Raw genomic sequence first — 17023 nt, 5'->3', positions numbered from 1 at the left:
ATAAAGAATGCCAAATCAAATGCCAAATCTCTGTTCAACAAAGTAAAGATCAAATAAACAAAGAAGAAAGAGTGCATAATAATGTTTTTCAAAATCAATCAATTACGAACTGTGCTTACTATTTTCTTTGCACAAAATGAAAATGGATGGAAGATTTCTGATTTCTGTTTAACACTAATTTCAGTTTCTAATGCAGCTTTCAGTATATAATTTGTTATAATTTTACTTAATTTTGTTGTAAATTCAAGTGCAGGTGTTATAACGATACGGATTTCAAGAAAAATTCATTATGAATAGTGTGCACTTTTTACTTTGGTGCACAATTAGGATGGACATAGATGTTTTATTTAATACAATTTTGATAGTTATGTTGTTGTTGGTAAAAGATAATTTTCTACTGGCTTTTTTTCTTTTTTTTTTTCTAGTTGTCAAATAGGGAAAATAAAAATTTCTATTTGACACCAGCTTTTGGTAGTCTCCAAAAATAATTATAACATTGTCTTGAGTAGTTTGCTTCTTTTTTTTTTTTTTTTTTGTCTTTTATTAGCATTAGTAGAGGCATATGATGCAACAAAGCAAGCTTATGCAGCAAAAACAAAAACTTCCAATTTCACCCATTCATTCGCTCAAAAAATTCGTCCAGTTCTTCTTTTAATTTATTTAAGCTATCAACTTCCACAATGACAGATGGAACTTTGTTCCAGCAATCACTACCCGTTGACTAAAGACAAATTTCCACACATCTATTCTAAAACTATCTTTCCTCAATTTGAGTTTATGGCCCCTCAGGTCCATAATCTGAGCAAGAGAAAGAATCCCATCAGCATTGTGCCTGCTCACATTATTCAAGGCATTAAACACCTGAATCAGATCATCTCACAGTTGCCTAGTCTCCAGACACTGCAATTTGCAAAACTTAAGCCTTCCTTGGAAAGAGTCCCCTTTATTCCTCTCACCAATCTTGTTGCTCTTCTATATACTCATTCTAGCAACTCTATATGCTTCCTAAAATGAGGCCTCCAGACCTGTAGAGAGTACTCAAGATGTGGCCTGACCACTGCCTTATACAAAGGGATAATCACCTCCTTATCCCTGATAGCAAAATTCCTGTAAATTATTGACAAGACCTCACCTGCTCTGGCAGCCAGTCTGTGCTGCTCAGAAAACTTCATAACTGACTGCACAATAACCCTCAGGTCTTTTTCATTCTCCACTACCCTGAGTGTAATACCACCCAGTTGGTACAATTCTCTGGGGTTACTGCTACCCATATGCAGTACTTTGCATCTGTTAATGTTAAACTTCAGTTGCCACTTCTCTGCCCAACTATTCTAGATCCTGTTGTAGTATACAAAACTACAACAGGATCTAGAAAAGTTGGGCAGAGAAATATACAAAACAACAATGAGCCCAACACCAAACCCTGGGGGTCTCCACTAATAACATTGGCCCATGAAGAAAAACGTCCATTGATTACCACTCTCTGTCTTCTCCCACTCAACCATCCTTTTTATCCATTGTAGCAACTTGCCCTTAATGCCATACTGCTCCAATTTGTACAACAGCCTTCCAGGTGCAACAGTATTAAAAGCTTTCCTGAAATCCAAGTATATCATATCAAAATAATTTTTTGCATCCAGTTCCATTGTAATTATTTTTCCCAGAAAAGAAGTTAAACTAACAGGTCTGTATTTACTCGTGTCACCCTTTGATCCCCCCCCTTGTGAATTGGGGGATAAATTTGCACATTTCCAGTCCATGGGGCCTCCCCTGAGTCAAAGGATGCTCTCATAATTATGGCTAAGGGTTTGCTTACTTCCTCTGCCACCTCCCTTAATATAACTGGATAGATCCCATCCACCCCAGGTGCCTTTCATATTTTTAACTTCGACAATTTCTTCTTCACTTTACTCTCAATTATTACAAAATCATTTAGCTTCCTATGAGAGTTTAATAAGCTTGTGTCCTGCACTTCCCTACAGAATTCCTCGTGTGTGAATGTAGATGCAAAATACTCATTTTTTGTCAGCTATCTGAGCAGGATAAAATTATTATTATTAATGGTAGTAGTAGAATTTTGTACATAATATTAGATAGCTACAGAGTTTTCGTTCATCCTTTGTTTCTACATCAACTGTGGCACTATATTCTGCTTAGGGAAGTCACACTCATCACCTCGCAATAAGTTCATGTCAACACTAAAATACAAATCTATCTTTGCATACAACTACAAAAAAAAAAAAAAAAAAGGGGGAAATCACTGTGTGGATAGAGAATTGGCATAATTATATTATAAATGTTTAAATGTTAAATATTGGAGTATCAGAGGCTCAATAAAATGACGTTTTAGATTCTTAATTTGCGTCAACCTTTTCTGTTCCAACCTCCCATATAAACAGGGTAAGTCAATAAAAGTATAATAAAACATATACAAAGCTGAATTTATCAAACAAATACTGGGCATATATTATTCATTACATTTTTACCATTGTTCTTTCTAACTCAGATTACATACACCAAACAGCCAAAACATTATGACCACCTACCTAATATGATGTTGGTCCTCCACATGCCACCAAAACAGCTTGTATCTGGCAAGTCATGGATGCTACAAGATTTCTAAATGTGTCTTGTGGTATCTGGTACCAACACGTAACCAGCAGATCCTTTAACTCCTTAAGGTCCGTGGTTGAGACACCGCAGATCAGAGTTGCTGTTTCAACACAAACCACAGATGCTCAATGGGATTGATGTCTGGGGAATTTGGAAGCCAGGGCAATACCTAGAAGTGTTCCTCGTGTTCCGTGAACCAGTCTCGGACAATCCAGGCGGTGTGGCCTGACACATTATCCTGCTGAAAGACAGAATGGCCAGAGGGGAAGACCGTTGCCATGAAAGGGTGTACCTGGCCAGCAATGATGTTTAGGTAGGTGGTAAATGTCAGCGTGCCTGGCACATGGATGACTGGACCCAGGATATCCCAGCACAACATCGCCCAAAGAATGACACCACCGCCACTAGCTTGTTTTCGTCCCACAGTGCATCCAGGCACCATCACTTCCTTATGTAAACGATGTACATATACCCGGCCGTCCACATAGTGCAACAGAAAACATGATTCATTAGACCAGACGACCTTCTTCCAATCACTTAAGGTCCAGTTTCGATGCTCGTGTGCCCATTGTAGGCACTGTCGCAAGTGAACTGTGGTTAGCATGGGCACTCGGAGCAGCCTGCAGCTACACGGTCCCATTTTCAGCAGGGTTCGATGTACTGTGTGTGTTCTGACACATTACTCCCATCACCAGCATTCCAATTAACAGTGAGTTGCACAAGTCGCCCTTCTATTCCGACATACCATCTGGGAGAGCCTTAGCTCACCTCGAGCATCGATGAGCTGTGGTCGTCCAACACCTCGCCGGCGGTTCATGGGTTTTCCCTCCTAAGACCACTTTCGGTAGGTACTAACCACAGCTAACTGTGAGCACCCCACCAGCTGTGCCATTTCAGATATGCTCTGACCCAGTGGTCTGGCCATTACAATTTGGCCTTTGTCAAACTCGCTTAAGTTCGCTGCCTTTCCCATTTTTTTTTTTTTTTTTTTATGTGAACCCCAAACACGAGAGGTATTAGAACCTATAGTACTTAGTACCGTGCTTGGGTTGGAGACTGAGAAGACAAAAGAAGATATTTGTTGACATTGGACTTGAACTTCTGTAGATTGTAATTTTCAGGAAATACGTATGAAGGAAGGTTGTTCCAGAAAATGGCAGTTGAATGAATAAATGAGGAAGATGAAAAGTTGGTTCTGTGGGTTTGAAGTTGGACAGTAAATGGATGTTGGCTGGTGGCGGCACGTGTTCGGACTGTTTTGAAAGAGAGAACGGGAATTATAGAAGCTAATTCAGAAGAACAGTGCCCGTGGAAGTATCTGTAGAAGAGGCATGCAGCAGAAACAGTGCGTCTATGAGACAGCGAGTGGAGAGACTCTGTTAGAGATGAATCATTAATTAACCTAACTGCCCTCTTCTGAATGGAATCAAGAAGCCTGAGAGAGGTTTTGGGGGCACCACCCCAGATGTGGGAACAATATTCCATGGCAGGGCGGATTTGCGATTTATACAGAGTGAGCAGCTGTTTGGAAGAAACGCCGAGAGCGAAAGAGAAAACCAAGTTTTTTAGATGCAGAGGAAGCAATATTTGTAATGTGCTTGTGCCAAGAGAGATTAGAAGTCAGAGTAATCCCCAAAACAGATATATCCTTTTGCCTAGAAATTGGAGTGTCACTAAAGATAAGCATAGGAGCAGAAGAATCCTTTTTGCGAGATATAAGACAAGACATATATAAGACAAGACCTGAGTTTTAGAAGGGTTGAAATCAACTAAGTTGTCTTTGCCCCACTGGAGAATTACCTGAAGAACATCTGAAGAACAAGAGTAACACTGATTAACAGAGCTCAGTATCAGGTGTTTTTTATACTGTGTCCCAACCTGCGCACGCGCCATAGTTCACCTGCAGTTGCTTCGATTTGCATAACAACTCACTGGTCATAATAGTTTGGCTCATAAGTGTATACTGTGGTAAAAAGATGGACTCTGCTATTGAAGCCAGCCTGTCACTGTCTTTTTCAGCCCCTCATCATTCAAAGTGTTTGATAATGAAGTGAAGATATCTCTGTGTCCAAACAGTAAAAAACCAAGCTATATGCAAGATGAGGCAAATTCTCTGCCCTAAGTATGGAATTTTCATCTGAGTCATATGAGCAGTGTATCTAGCATAATGTGATTTGGTGTAATGTTAGAGCCTTCCTTTTTGTTTTATATCCCGATTATTTGCCAATATCTTCCCTTACTTATAAACTTACTTACTGTCTGTTCTTTCTCTAAAAAATCAACCAAAACTGGGCTTTCTCTGTCCAAAAACTGTGACCATAAACTTTGTGATCTGGCAATCCAAAGTTTTTTCTTTCACTGGAGATGATGGATGCATCCATTCCAAAGAATGGCAGTTAGAATAGAGATCATCATGGAAGGTCCAGTATCATCACCTCTTATCAGGCCTTTAAAAAATATCCTTGAAAGTTATTGCACTCCTGCAATAGGTCAAGGCAGATCTCCTGCTTGGAGAACATTTCTCTTGATAACAGCTTTGGTACCCACTTGCAGTATATTTTCCTATAATCTAATGTGTGTCTAAAACAGTTAAAACACTTCTCTTTGAATACCCTACATATGCAATGAATACCCATTGCATATGTAGTTACTGTTCTGTATTTTAAAATCATTTCATTCAAAATCTTAATGTTTTCTTCAATACACAGACCTTTGTCTTCCACTTGGTCTTCCACTCCTTAGCTGGTTTCAAATGTCAGTGATGTCTTTAAAATGTGCCAGTCATCTACAACACTGCTTATATCAATGTCTTGTTGACACACTCCTTTGATTTTTCATGAATCCAGAGAGCTGAATTTTCTCCCAGCTTGAAAAGGAACTTGGTGGAAACGAACATCAGTTTGACTGTTAAAAACTTCAGATCTACAATTGACAAAAACTTGTCATTATGCTAACTCAATTACAAAAAATTTTGTCAACCAAGAAGCATTACTTATCGACCAACCCCTTGTATATTTTATACATATTCTTTTTTTAGTACTAAGTACTGGCATATGTTTAATAAAACAAAATGCAAGTTTTATACAAATTATTATAAGAGCATTTTATGGCACCTCCGTAGCCAGGTGGGCAGGAGCAGTAGTGTATAGCACACCCTTCTTGATTAGACCGGGGTTTGAGCCTGTGACCACCAAATACGGAGGATGCGGAAGGTCAGGGAATGACCACCGCATATCCCCAGTTACTTTAACTTCATTTCTGCATAAGAAGTTCAACAATAATGTGTTTACATTCGTTACAGGTGAAAAAAGGGTTGGAAGAACAGTCCATTACAACTCTTAGCTGACCAGGAAACAGCCCAGACCTGAATCCTACAGCGAACTGTTGGCATTGTGTGGAATCTGCAGTTGCCAGAAAGAAACCAAAGAATTATGGCTTCCTGTTAACTTCAGGAAGCCATAATTCATGTTTGAAACCATGAACGATAAGTTGATTGATTATCTTCAAAAATTGATCTTGTTAATGCCTCGATGGTGTGCTGCTGTCAACAGGGCCAGAGGCAGTTCAACTAAATATTGGTTTGCACCTGGTGAACTTTTCATTTTGTTTTCCATTTAAAATGAATAAACTGAAGCAAACTGAGGGCTTCTGATAACATTGCAGCCATAACTGTCGTGTTTACCAAAACTGTTGTTTAAAGGTTAGAAATGCTCATTTTGGAATATTTTGAGAGCACCTGTCAAATATTATTTAGCTTTGCCTTAACTATTAATAAAAATCTTTTGTTTATATTTCTATTTGTGATGCTAGTCATTAATGTAACATACCATTGCAAAAAGGGTTAGAAATGTGAAATTCCTAGGTGATACACTTTCTTTGAACATCAGTGTATCTACATGAAACAGCTGAATATGATCAACAGCTTCTGTAATTCTTCTCTGCATGCAATAACTTTAAAAATATGAATTACACTTACATATCATACGAAAGACCTTGCATCATGTCAGACGAATTCTGGGGAATTTTTAATAAATGCCTGAGTTGGGGGTGTACCTGTGTGGTAAGTTCAGGTATTATCGTTTCTGACTATTCTTGAGATGACACCACTACACTCCAATGCATATCAGATAAGGATATGGTATTATAATAATAACCCCACTAGAGTTCAGAGATGGGAGAGCGGAGGCATTAATATATAAATTAACAGTAATTATTAATTTGTACACTACTTTTCTTAATAAAACTGTTTGTTTGGAAATTAAATTGGATTTTATATTATTATCATCTTTACACATTTCTGGATATAATAATAACTATCAGGTATTAGTGACACATTCCTAATAAGGCTATTTTAAAATTAATATTTTCATAGTGTAATTTTACCTCATATTTATCTTGAATTGACACTCCTCGTAAAGCTTTAAGCAGATCCTTATTCATATCAGTCTTACCAGCAGCTCCTGCATTTACATGTACAGGAAGATATACATCCCCAGGGTGATGAGAAAGGTGTTCACGCCCATAAGGCATGAACTCCTGGGGCTCCCCTGCTGATATCATTGCCTCTTTGCCATCCAGATTTGCTGCTGTGTAACTAATTTATCTAAAATGCAATTATAAAACATTAAATTCATAAAATAAAAAACTGAATTTTTAAAATGTCAGTATCAAATGATATGTTAGAAAATATGTAATTAAAAATTTTTTATTTTTAAATGTTTAAAAATAAAAATAATTCCAATATTACACTACTAGTAGCATTTGCCAAAACTGTTTTGGAGAAGTAAAGATTAACATTGAAGTAATTACAAAATCCTCTCCTCGGCTCCCTTAGCTGCTAAGGTGTTGGTGGAACAGACTTGGGTAATAAAATATAATTTTAAAAAATGGCTAAAAATGCAATTTGATAATTTTTTTTGTATGTATGACAATATCATTGTTTAAAAAAATTACAATTATTCTAGTGTACCTAGAGAATATTTCACCAAAACTATAACAATGCTGTTGCTTAACAGTTCCAATATGGAACTGTTAAAAAATAATGGAAATTTTACTGCAAACTGGTGTTTTGTTTGCAGTTTTGTTTTTTTTTTTTTTTCTCAATTTTACTGCTACTAAATAAAACCTATTTCTAAAGGAATCAGGAAGTTTGCTTGGTCTGGTTCAAAGAACATTCCAGATAGATGAACATACAAAACTCGCTTTGTTAATAAAAATAAAAATAAATTTCCATTTATTCTTGAGAATGCAGAAGTCAGAAAAGTTTATAAATTCACTGTGACTGCATACATATTAGGGCTCACAATAACAGTCAAAATCTTAATACCAGTATTTGTGTTGGGTTCGTTGTTGTTTTCGGTGTTTATGAATGATATTGATGATGGGATATCAAGTTTAATGTCCAGGTTTGCAGATGATACAAAGGTTAGCAGGGTCGTTAAGGACAATACTGACGCTATGCTGCTGCAACAGGATCTGGAAAGGTTGAACAGATGGGCTGAGAGGTGGCAAATGAGGTTTAACATCGACAAATGTAAAGTGCTGCATATGGGAAACAGTAACCCCAGCGCAACGTATCAACTCTGCGGTACTACACTGACAGTGGTGGAGAATGAAAAGGACCTGGGGGTAATTGTGCAGGCAGATATGAAGTTCTCTGAGCAGTGCAGACGAGCTGCAAGAGTAGCTCATGGTGTCTTGTCAATGATATACAGGAATTTTTCTAGCAGGGATAAGGAGGTGATTATTCCCTTGTATAAGGCAATGGTAAGGCCACATCTTAAGTACTGTATACAGGTCTGGAGGCCTCATTTCAAGAAGGATGTAGAGCTGCTGGAACTGGTACAGAGAAGGGCAACAAGATTAGTAAATGGAACAAAGGGTTGCTCTTACGAAGAAAGGCTTAAGTTTTGCAAATTACAGAGTCTGGAGACTAGGCACCGGCGAGGTGATCTGATAGAGGTGTATAAGGCTTTGAATGGTTTGAGCATGCTCAATGCCAATGGGATTCTTCATCTTTCTCAGAATAATCACCTCAGAGGGCATAAATTCAAATTGAGGAAGGACGGATGTCGGATAGATGTGCGGAAATTTGCCTTTGGCCAGCGGGTGGTTGGTTGGTGGAACCGACTTCCATCACTTGTTGTTGAAGTTGATAGCCTAAACAAATTTAAAGCTCAACTGGACAGGTATTTCGAACGAACGGAGGGGTGAAATGGGAGTGGGTTTTTTTTTTTTTTTTTTGGCTGATGCTGAATAAGCTTGCTTTCTTGCATCATATGCCTCTGCTAATGCTAATGCTATTTTGGTATTTTTAATTTATGAAACCGAGAACTGAGATACCGGTATTAACACCGGTATCTCGGTTTCATAAATTATATATTTGAAATACTGGTATTAATACCATTATTCCAAAAAAAAAAAAAAAAAAAAAAACATTTTTTGCAATTAGGTGCATTTTGATGCACCTAATTGATGCACCTTTACTGCACCTAATTGATGACAATTAGGTGCAATAAAGTAAGGAAAAAACAAGTAATTACTTGAATTCATGTTTAAATCAAACTTTATTACAATAATAAATATTCTAACAAAAATTTATTAAGCATACAGTTATTCTACAAACAAAAAAATATACATATTGAAACTGCAAATTTAGTTATGTCTAAGCATCCACACTACTAGTCTGAATAAAGTGCACTCTTAAGAAAGCAATCAATAATGTTATAGTTTAAACTGAATCTAATTTGGTACATATTTAATTAGCAGCAGAAAACACCCTTTTGGATTCTGTGCTGATTAGTGCTTTGTACTGAGATGGTCATAGACGAGTTGCAGTTTACCCCCCCCCACACTTGTTCCCTCATTTTCAAAAAATATTATTTCCTTTTTATCAAAAATAAAAAATATTTCCTTTTTGATTTTCTATGGTACTATATCCGTATTAATGAAAGAAAGGGAGTGACGTTTAAGCTTGGTGAGGAAACCAAATCTAAGTTGTTGGGGGGTTATTTATATATTTATTAATTTTTATTTCCCTGTACCTTAGTATGGCTGTCAGTGGCCATTGTTATGATTTTCGTACAGCAGCTCCCCCCACAAGATACCTGATTGCGTTAAAAAATTTCCAGGAGCTGAGGGATATTCCCATATAACACACACACAATGTGTGTGTGCTAATTTTTAATGCTGATAATTCGTTCCCGAAAAACAGACTCTAAGCGAATCGGCATTAAGCGAGCACATATTCCCGTAATGTAACATATGTATTTGTGAGTCACGGTCTATGCCATAGGATATTTCCTAATCAATATTAAACGGTAGCGAAAAGACGCACAAACATCGGTCAAAATATTTAATATTAAAAATTTGTACATATATAATATTCTCCATTACATACATATATAATTATGTAGTAAGTAACTACATTACGTAACAAAATTAAACTTAAAATGCCAATTAAAATCATAATTTATTAATCTGATGACCTACGCTGTCAAGTTTTTGTAGCTTTGGCCGTCTTCCTAGTAAACTAAATGGGGTTTTACTTTAAAATCCCCACAGCGTTACCACCCCACAATAAAGTCAATCAATCCTTCGCCACTTTGAAGCATGGCATGTTTTTTTTTTCTTCTTTCAATTAGAGCAAACGTTTCTGTGAAAAGATCTAAACCTCCCAAACACTTCCTAGTTCATTTCACAAATATACATGGTCTCAATTCTAATTTCAGTGATGTCCATTTCCACTTACAGTATACCAAACCCCATTTACTTTTTCTGACAGAATCTCACGTTATCGGTTGATTCAACCACTGCTCATCTCAGTTGCCCAAATTATTTGATGTATGATTCCTTTCACCTCAAAGGTGGTATTTGTGCATATGTCCATTCCAATATTCCCTGTCAGAGACTTGATAATTTGGAATCTCCTCTTTTCGATCTTCTCAGGCTTAAAATCTCTCTGCCTCATTCTGTCAAATTCATCTGCTGTCTCTATCGTTCTCGTACCTCCACTAATCACTTGGAACTCTGACTTCCTTACTTTGCAACTTGACTTTTTCCAATCCAACTTTCCTAACAGTGAGGTAATTTTCCTTGATGATTTTAATGTTCACAACTCCAGCTGGCTTCAGTTTCCTAGTCACACAGACCCAGCTGGTCGAGATGCTGAGGCTTTTGCAATTACTAATGACCTCACACAGATTGTTCATTTACCTACCAGAATACCAGACAATCCTAACCATACAGCCAACACGCTTGATCTTTTTATCACAAACAACACTTCTAAGTACACGGTTGAAGTAAGTGCTCCTTTAGGCACCTCAGATCACAACTTGGTGTTTATCTCTGCTCCAATGGATCCTTTATCTCATGGCTATTCCCAACCTCACGTTGTTTGGCATTACAAGAATGCAAAATAGGACCACCTGCAAGGTTTCTTTTCTTCTTTTCCTTTGTCGGATTACTGTTTCAAAACTTCTGATGTCAACATTTGCTTAGACCGTGTCAGTGAAATTATTCTTGTAGGAATGGAATCCTTTATTCCACACTCTACCTTAAAATCTCGTCCTTTATCTAAACCTTGGTTTTCCAAAAAATGTGCTACGGCTGTTCAAGAGAAGAACGCTGCATATCGTAATTGGCTTGTTTCTAATTCTTCAGTTTCATTTTCTGTCTACACCAAAGCTCGCAACAATTGTAAAGCAATTATTAATCAGTCCAAACTAGATTTCGAACAGGCTAAGAGTAGAAAACTTGCTTTTTGCCCTAATGGCAATCAAGCAGTCTGGTCTATTGCCAAAGCTATTGGCCGCAACTTTTTCCCATTTCTGCTCCCACCTCTGTCAAAACCAGGTGGTTCTATTGTCACTTCAGCCAAGGATAAAGCTGACCTGCTTGCATCCCATTTTTCTTCAAACTCATGTATTAATGATCTTGGTAAAACACCTCTCAACATTCCCAGCATGCTTCATTCAATGCCTCCTGTAGTCTTCCATCAAAAGTATGTCAGAAGGATTTTGACGAATCTTGATGCTCCAGGTTATTGTCGTTGTTGTTATTTGGTTTTTAGGAGCATTAGCAACTAAGCCATATTTCTCCAGGGATATGCGGTAGTCATTCCCTGACCTTTCCACATCCTCCATATTTGGTGGTCACGGGCTCAAACCCCAGGGGTTAAATGTAACTTGAACAGACATCTGTAGATTAAAATAGTCAAAGTAAAACAACAACCCTAGTAAGAGAAATGAAATATCCAGGTATAATATTTGACAATATTATTCTTGCGCACTTAGCCAAAAAAGTCAGGAATATACTGGAATGATCGCTAGGATAAGCAACACTGAATGAGGTTAAAAAAGGAAGGTGCTTGCTCTTATTTATAAGGCAATCTTGTTCCCAGTTATTACCTATGGTACAGGCATATGGATGAAATACTACAAAGCCACTTTAGATAAGAATAAAAGAAAATTAGATACCATCACAAGGGCATGCTGCATTGTCTGGGATCTGCATCACAAGTACACCTGCTCTGCAAGTCCTGGCAGGGGCACTGCCACTGGACTTATAAATAACTAAAAGAAGACTAAAAAAAGAACACACTACTGACACTATGCTGCTGCAACAGGATCTGGAAAGGTTGAGCAGATGGGCTGAGAGGTGGCAAATGAAGTTTAACATTGACAAATGTAAAGTACTACACATGGGAAACAGCAACCCCAGAGCAACATATCAACTCTGTGGTACTACACTGACAGTGGTAGAGAATGAAAGGGACCTGGGGGTGGTTGTGAAGGCAGATATGAAGTGCTCTGAGCAGTGCAGAAGGGCTGCAAGAGTAGCTCATGGTGTATTGTCAATGATATATAGGAATTTTTCTAGCAGGGATAAGGAGGTGATTATTCCCTTGTATAAGGCAATGGTCAGACCACACCTAGAGTACTGTATACAGGTCTGGAGGCCTCATTTCAAGAAAGATGTAGAGCTGCTGGAACGAGTGCAGAGAAGGGCAACAAGATTAGTGAATGGAACAAAGGGGTGCGCTTACGAAGAAAGGCTTAAGTTTTGCAAATTACAGTGTCTGGAGACTAGGCACCAGCGAGGTGATCTGATAGAGGTGTATAAAGCATTGAATGGTTTGAGCATGCTCAATGCTGATGGGATTCTTCCTCTCGCTTAGAATAATCACCTGAGAGGGCATAAATTCAAATTGAGGAAAGACAGATGTAGAATAGACGTGCGGAAATTTGCCTTTAGCCAGCGAGTGGTTGGTTGGTGGAACAGACTTCCATCCCTTGTCGTGGAAGTTGATAGCCTAAATAAGTTTAAGGCTCAGCTGGACAGGTATTTTGAACGAACAGAGGGGTGAAGTGGGTGTGGTTTTTTTTTTTTTTTTTTTTTTTTTTGGCTGATGCTGCATAAGCTTGCTTTCTTGCATCAAATGCCTCTACTAATGCTAATGCTAAAGACTTAAAAAGCTAATTCCAACTAACATATTAGGGATTACCATAAACCTTGAGGCTAATATCAACCAAGAAAGAAAAAGAATATCAACCGCACTCTCCCTACAACAGCAGAATAGGTGGGAACAGACACCTAAAGGGGAAAGTCACCTGGAAGTTCTTGCCTCATGTAACACTAGCTTCCTCCAAACCAACCCCCTAAACAGAACCCTATGCCACATTTTTTGCTAACAGGGTATGGTTCCCTGAATGCCAAGTTGTGACAAATGGATGTCACCCAGGATCCTAAATGAAACTGTGGAGCTGATGAGAATTGGGCCCCATGTCCTTTATGACTGTGTCAATAAGTATCCACCCAAATGTAGGCTTTTGTCCAAAGCTGGACTTATAAACCACAGAGATGAGCAATTACTCATCTCTGATGAAATGCATTATATGGGCTTCCCTGAGTTTGTTCAAAGAAAGATCAGAGAAGCAACCATGCTATGACTAGTAAGCCTACATGATTGTGACATATACTGATAGAGACTAACCCATGCAAGACTGACCTGTTAGACTGTATTTCGCAACCAGTGAGAAAATGTATAAGTTAGATATTGACATTTATTTAAATGTAACATCTATGTTTATATTAGAAGATGAAATGCACAAGGCATAATTTCTTATGGGTTTAGGTAATTAACTACATAATATCGGTGTATATACACCATAGTTTACCCATAAATTTGAACTATGTATGTAGTGTGAAAGGCATTGTTTTAATTGTATCTCATATTGTGGGTGCCTTCACGAGATAGCTGGTATTGCACTACTTCAAATCAATAATGCTTCTCTAGTAGAGAAAACTACTGTTATTTATTTTAAGGGGATACCACCCGCCAGATTATCGTTTCGAAGCTTTTTGGCTTCGTCATCAGTGAGTGAGCAGGTACCCTGGTAATGCAAATGCCATCACAGTTGCAAAGTTATTTCCACAATATGAGATGCCAAATGGTGTATAAATAATAATGTATTAGAGGAGGAAATGCACAAGGCATAATTTCTTATGGGTTTAGGTAATTAACTATATAATATCAGTGTACATACACCATAGTTTACTCATAAATTTGAACTACGTATGTAGTGTGAAAGTGGTATCCCCTGAAAATAAATAACAGTAGTCTTCTCTACTAGAGAAGCGTTATTTATTTGAAGTAGTGCAATACCAGCTATCTTGTTGTGAAGGCACCCACAATATGAGATACAATTAAAATGATGCCTTTCACAATATATACGTAATTCAAATTTATGGGTAAACTATGGTGTATCTACACCGATATTATACTATGTTTATACGTATTATGGTTATAAATGTGTATTATTAATATATAATTGTGTATATTATAAGGAATGAATGGTTCAAGTTCAGGAATACGAGAATGTTTATGTGTCATATTGTGCACTTTTTTTTCCATGACTGTATGTACAAGGGTTCTCATTATCTGAGGTAATTGGTTCCAGAAAATTCCACTTAAAATGGGGACCAATTTTCGTAATGTATATTATGTACTTGTACATAGTATAAAATGGATTGAAGGAACTGAAAAATGAGGCAATCATTTCATTAGACATTTATTATTTAGCACATCACTCCTTTTTCTCGTCAATTTAACCTCAGCATGCCAAATCATATTCTTTGTTCTACTTTCAATATCTCCTTCATTATTTAGATGGTGTGAATTGTTGTTTCCGGAATCTCAAGGGAATGTGAGATATCGATTACTCATTCTCCACTTCTTTTGTGACATGTAACTTCTGATTTAACATCTAAACCATAACTTTTGCATTGTCTTTTGTTTTGTGATGTTGCATCATCAGCACTTCACTTTGAATGCATGGTTAATAAAAATGAGAAACTAAGAACTCACTTAATATAAAAATTATTAAAAATATCAGACATGTCTACTACCAGCAACAGTAAACGAGAAACTGACTACAGGTAGAGGGAGTCAAGTCAACAGAATGCAACAGGTCAAGCTGGGTAACCAGTTACATTTGGAATGAGAGCCCCATGGTGTTGAATAAACTGCTGGTGGTAGATTCTCAATGGTTAAACTGAATGAATTAAATTATCTGATGAAGAGGTGGAGAAAATGAAACTAAGAACTTCAACAATTGTGGATTTCTTCAAGGACTGCGTAATAGTGAAGGAGCTTTTAGAAAAGAACCTGAACACAGAGAGAGAGATATTTTTCTTAGTTGATACAAGGAAATTCTGAATGAAAGGATGGCTAGGTTGAAATCAACTCTAATAATCACTTTTGCAAAAAGGAGGTGTATGCTTCCACGCACGCCCGGCCCTCAACGTACGGATTTCAAGTTCTGGATTTCCTGGTAGTTAATACTAATATACCAGACTGTTAACCCCTTCAAGGAATAAATTGATAAGTTCATTATATGTTGAACTCAATAAAATTATCATTTAACTAGTTTTATTTGCATTGATTTACGAGAAATATGAGTTTAGTGCTCATGTTTATGACTATGCATCATATATCATTATAACAAGCACTTCGACTGCTCCGTATCCGTCGTCACACTTGCAAGGAAACAATTTATGACGGATGTCAAGGCCCTTCTGCACTAACATTATTATCTTATGCTTACAAAAGGACCCAACGTTTCGCCCATACACGTGGGTGATTAAAATTATAAAAAGGTACATTCTTTCAATTCTCATACAATACGATTAAAACCTATTTCATATAACGAAATTTTAATGAGAATCGCTAAATTCTTTAATATCAATACGTTCTAATAAATCTATAATTACTTACTTTATCACTATGCATTCACACATGCCGCTAAAATAATTTTAAAAGAAAACATACAACTACATCAAAAATACCGCTTGCAGACATAAACAGAACAAACATCACTGTTGCCACCTACAGCGATGTAGACTACAGGCTTCAAAATTCACCTTGGATTATTGGATTAAGATGTGGCAGCAACACCATCGAATCCACAATAGACACGAGAAACTTTTCTCCGATTTAAACTATCTCCGGTGAAAGCACAAAATTTGATCTCTGAGAAATTTGGATTTTTTTTTTTTTTTTTTCCAGACAAAAAATCAAACTAACCAAAGAGCACACAAAACCCTTATCAATGATATTGATGAAAGCATATCAGGCAAAATGTCCAAGTTTGCAATTAATACAAAGGTTGGTAGGGAGGTTAATGACAGTACACTACTACAATAGAATCTAGAAGAGTTAAGCAGATGGGCTGCATATGGCAGGCAGATACCCCAAAGCAATACCACTAACCCCAGGGACTCACATCTGGTGAGTATGGGCTTGGCACACCCAGGGTCCTGAGATTGACATCTCTCTCTCTCTCTCTCTGGCGCCTCCGTAGCCAGTGGGAAGGAGCAGCAGTGCGTAGCACACGCTTCTTGATTAGTCCGGGGTTCGAGCCCGTCACCACCAAATACCGAGGAAGCGGAAAGGTCAGGGAATGACCACCGCACATTCCCGGCGCAATATGGCCTCAGTTGCTAATCCTCCTAAAAACCAATTAACAACATAACAACAACACTCTCTCTCAGGGTAACTAGGGAAATTTTTTTTTTTTTTTTTTTTTTGCTGTTGCAGCATAAGCCTCAGGCTGCCTTGCACCATATAGCTAATAATAATAAATTGCCGATGCAATTTCACGGAATATCATTGCCATCTCTCTGATTAATCCCAGGGGTTCACATCTGGTGAGTATGGGCTTGGCACACCAAGGGTTCTGAGCTGGATATCATCATTCTTCTCTCTCTCTCAGGGTAACTCGGGAATTTTTTTTTTTTTTTTTTTTTTTGGCTGGTGCAGCATAAGCCTCAGGCTTCCTTGCACCATATAGCTAATAATAATAATAATAATAATTAAGCGTCTCGGCTCTCCTTATTTGATTCATCTTGA

General features: G+C 37.6%; 1 protein-coding gene across 1 annotated transcript in view; it reads right to left on the bottom strand.

Annotated features, from left to right (window-relative positions):
• The window catches only part of LOC150088441 (anaphase-promoting complex subunit 1-like), a 51669-nt gene extending 35683 nt beyond the window's left edge, over window positions 1–15986 (bottom strand). Inside the window, exons 1-2 of the mRNA XM_090370158.1 lie at window positions 15890–15986; window positions 6997–7216 (exon numbers count right to left, since the gene is read on the bottom strand). Of these exons, the coding sequence (XP_090226284.1) occupies window positions 6997–7173 (177 nt within the window). The 5' untranslated portion in view covers window positions 7174–7216; window positions 15890–15986. The remainder of the gene's footprint in view (window positions 1–6996; window positions 7217–15889) is intronic.
• Between the last annotated feature and the right edge of the window lie 1037 nt (window positions 15987–17023).

The sequence above is a fragment of the Mastigoproctus giganteus genome, chromosome 3, assembly GCF_048544385.1.
Source record: "Mastigoproctus giganteus isolate SK-2022 chromosome 3, ASM4854438v1, whole genome shotgun sequence".
NCBI lineage: Eukaryota > Metazoa > Arthropoda > Arachnida > Uropygi > Thelyphonidae > Mastigoproctus > Mastigoproctus giganteus.
The sequence above is the reverse complement of the archived record's forward strand: the minus strand, read 5'-3'. Positions and strand labels throughout refer to the sequence as shown.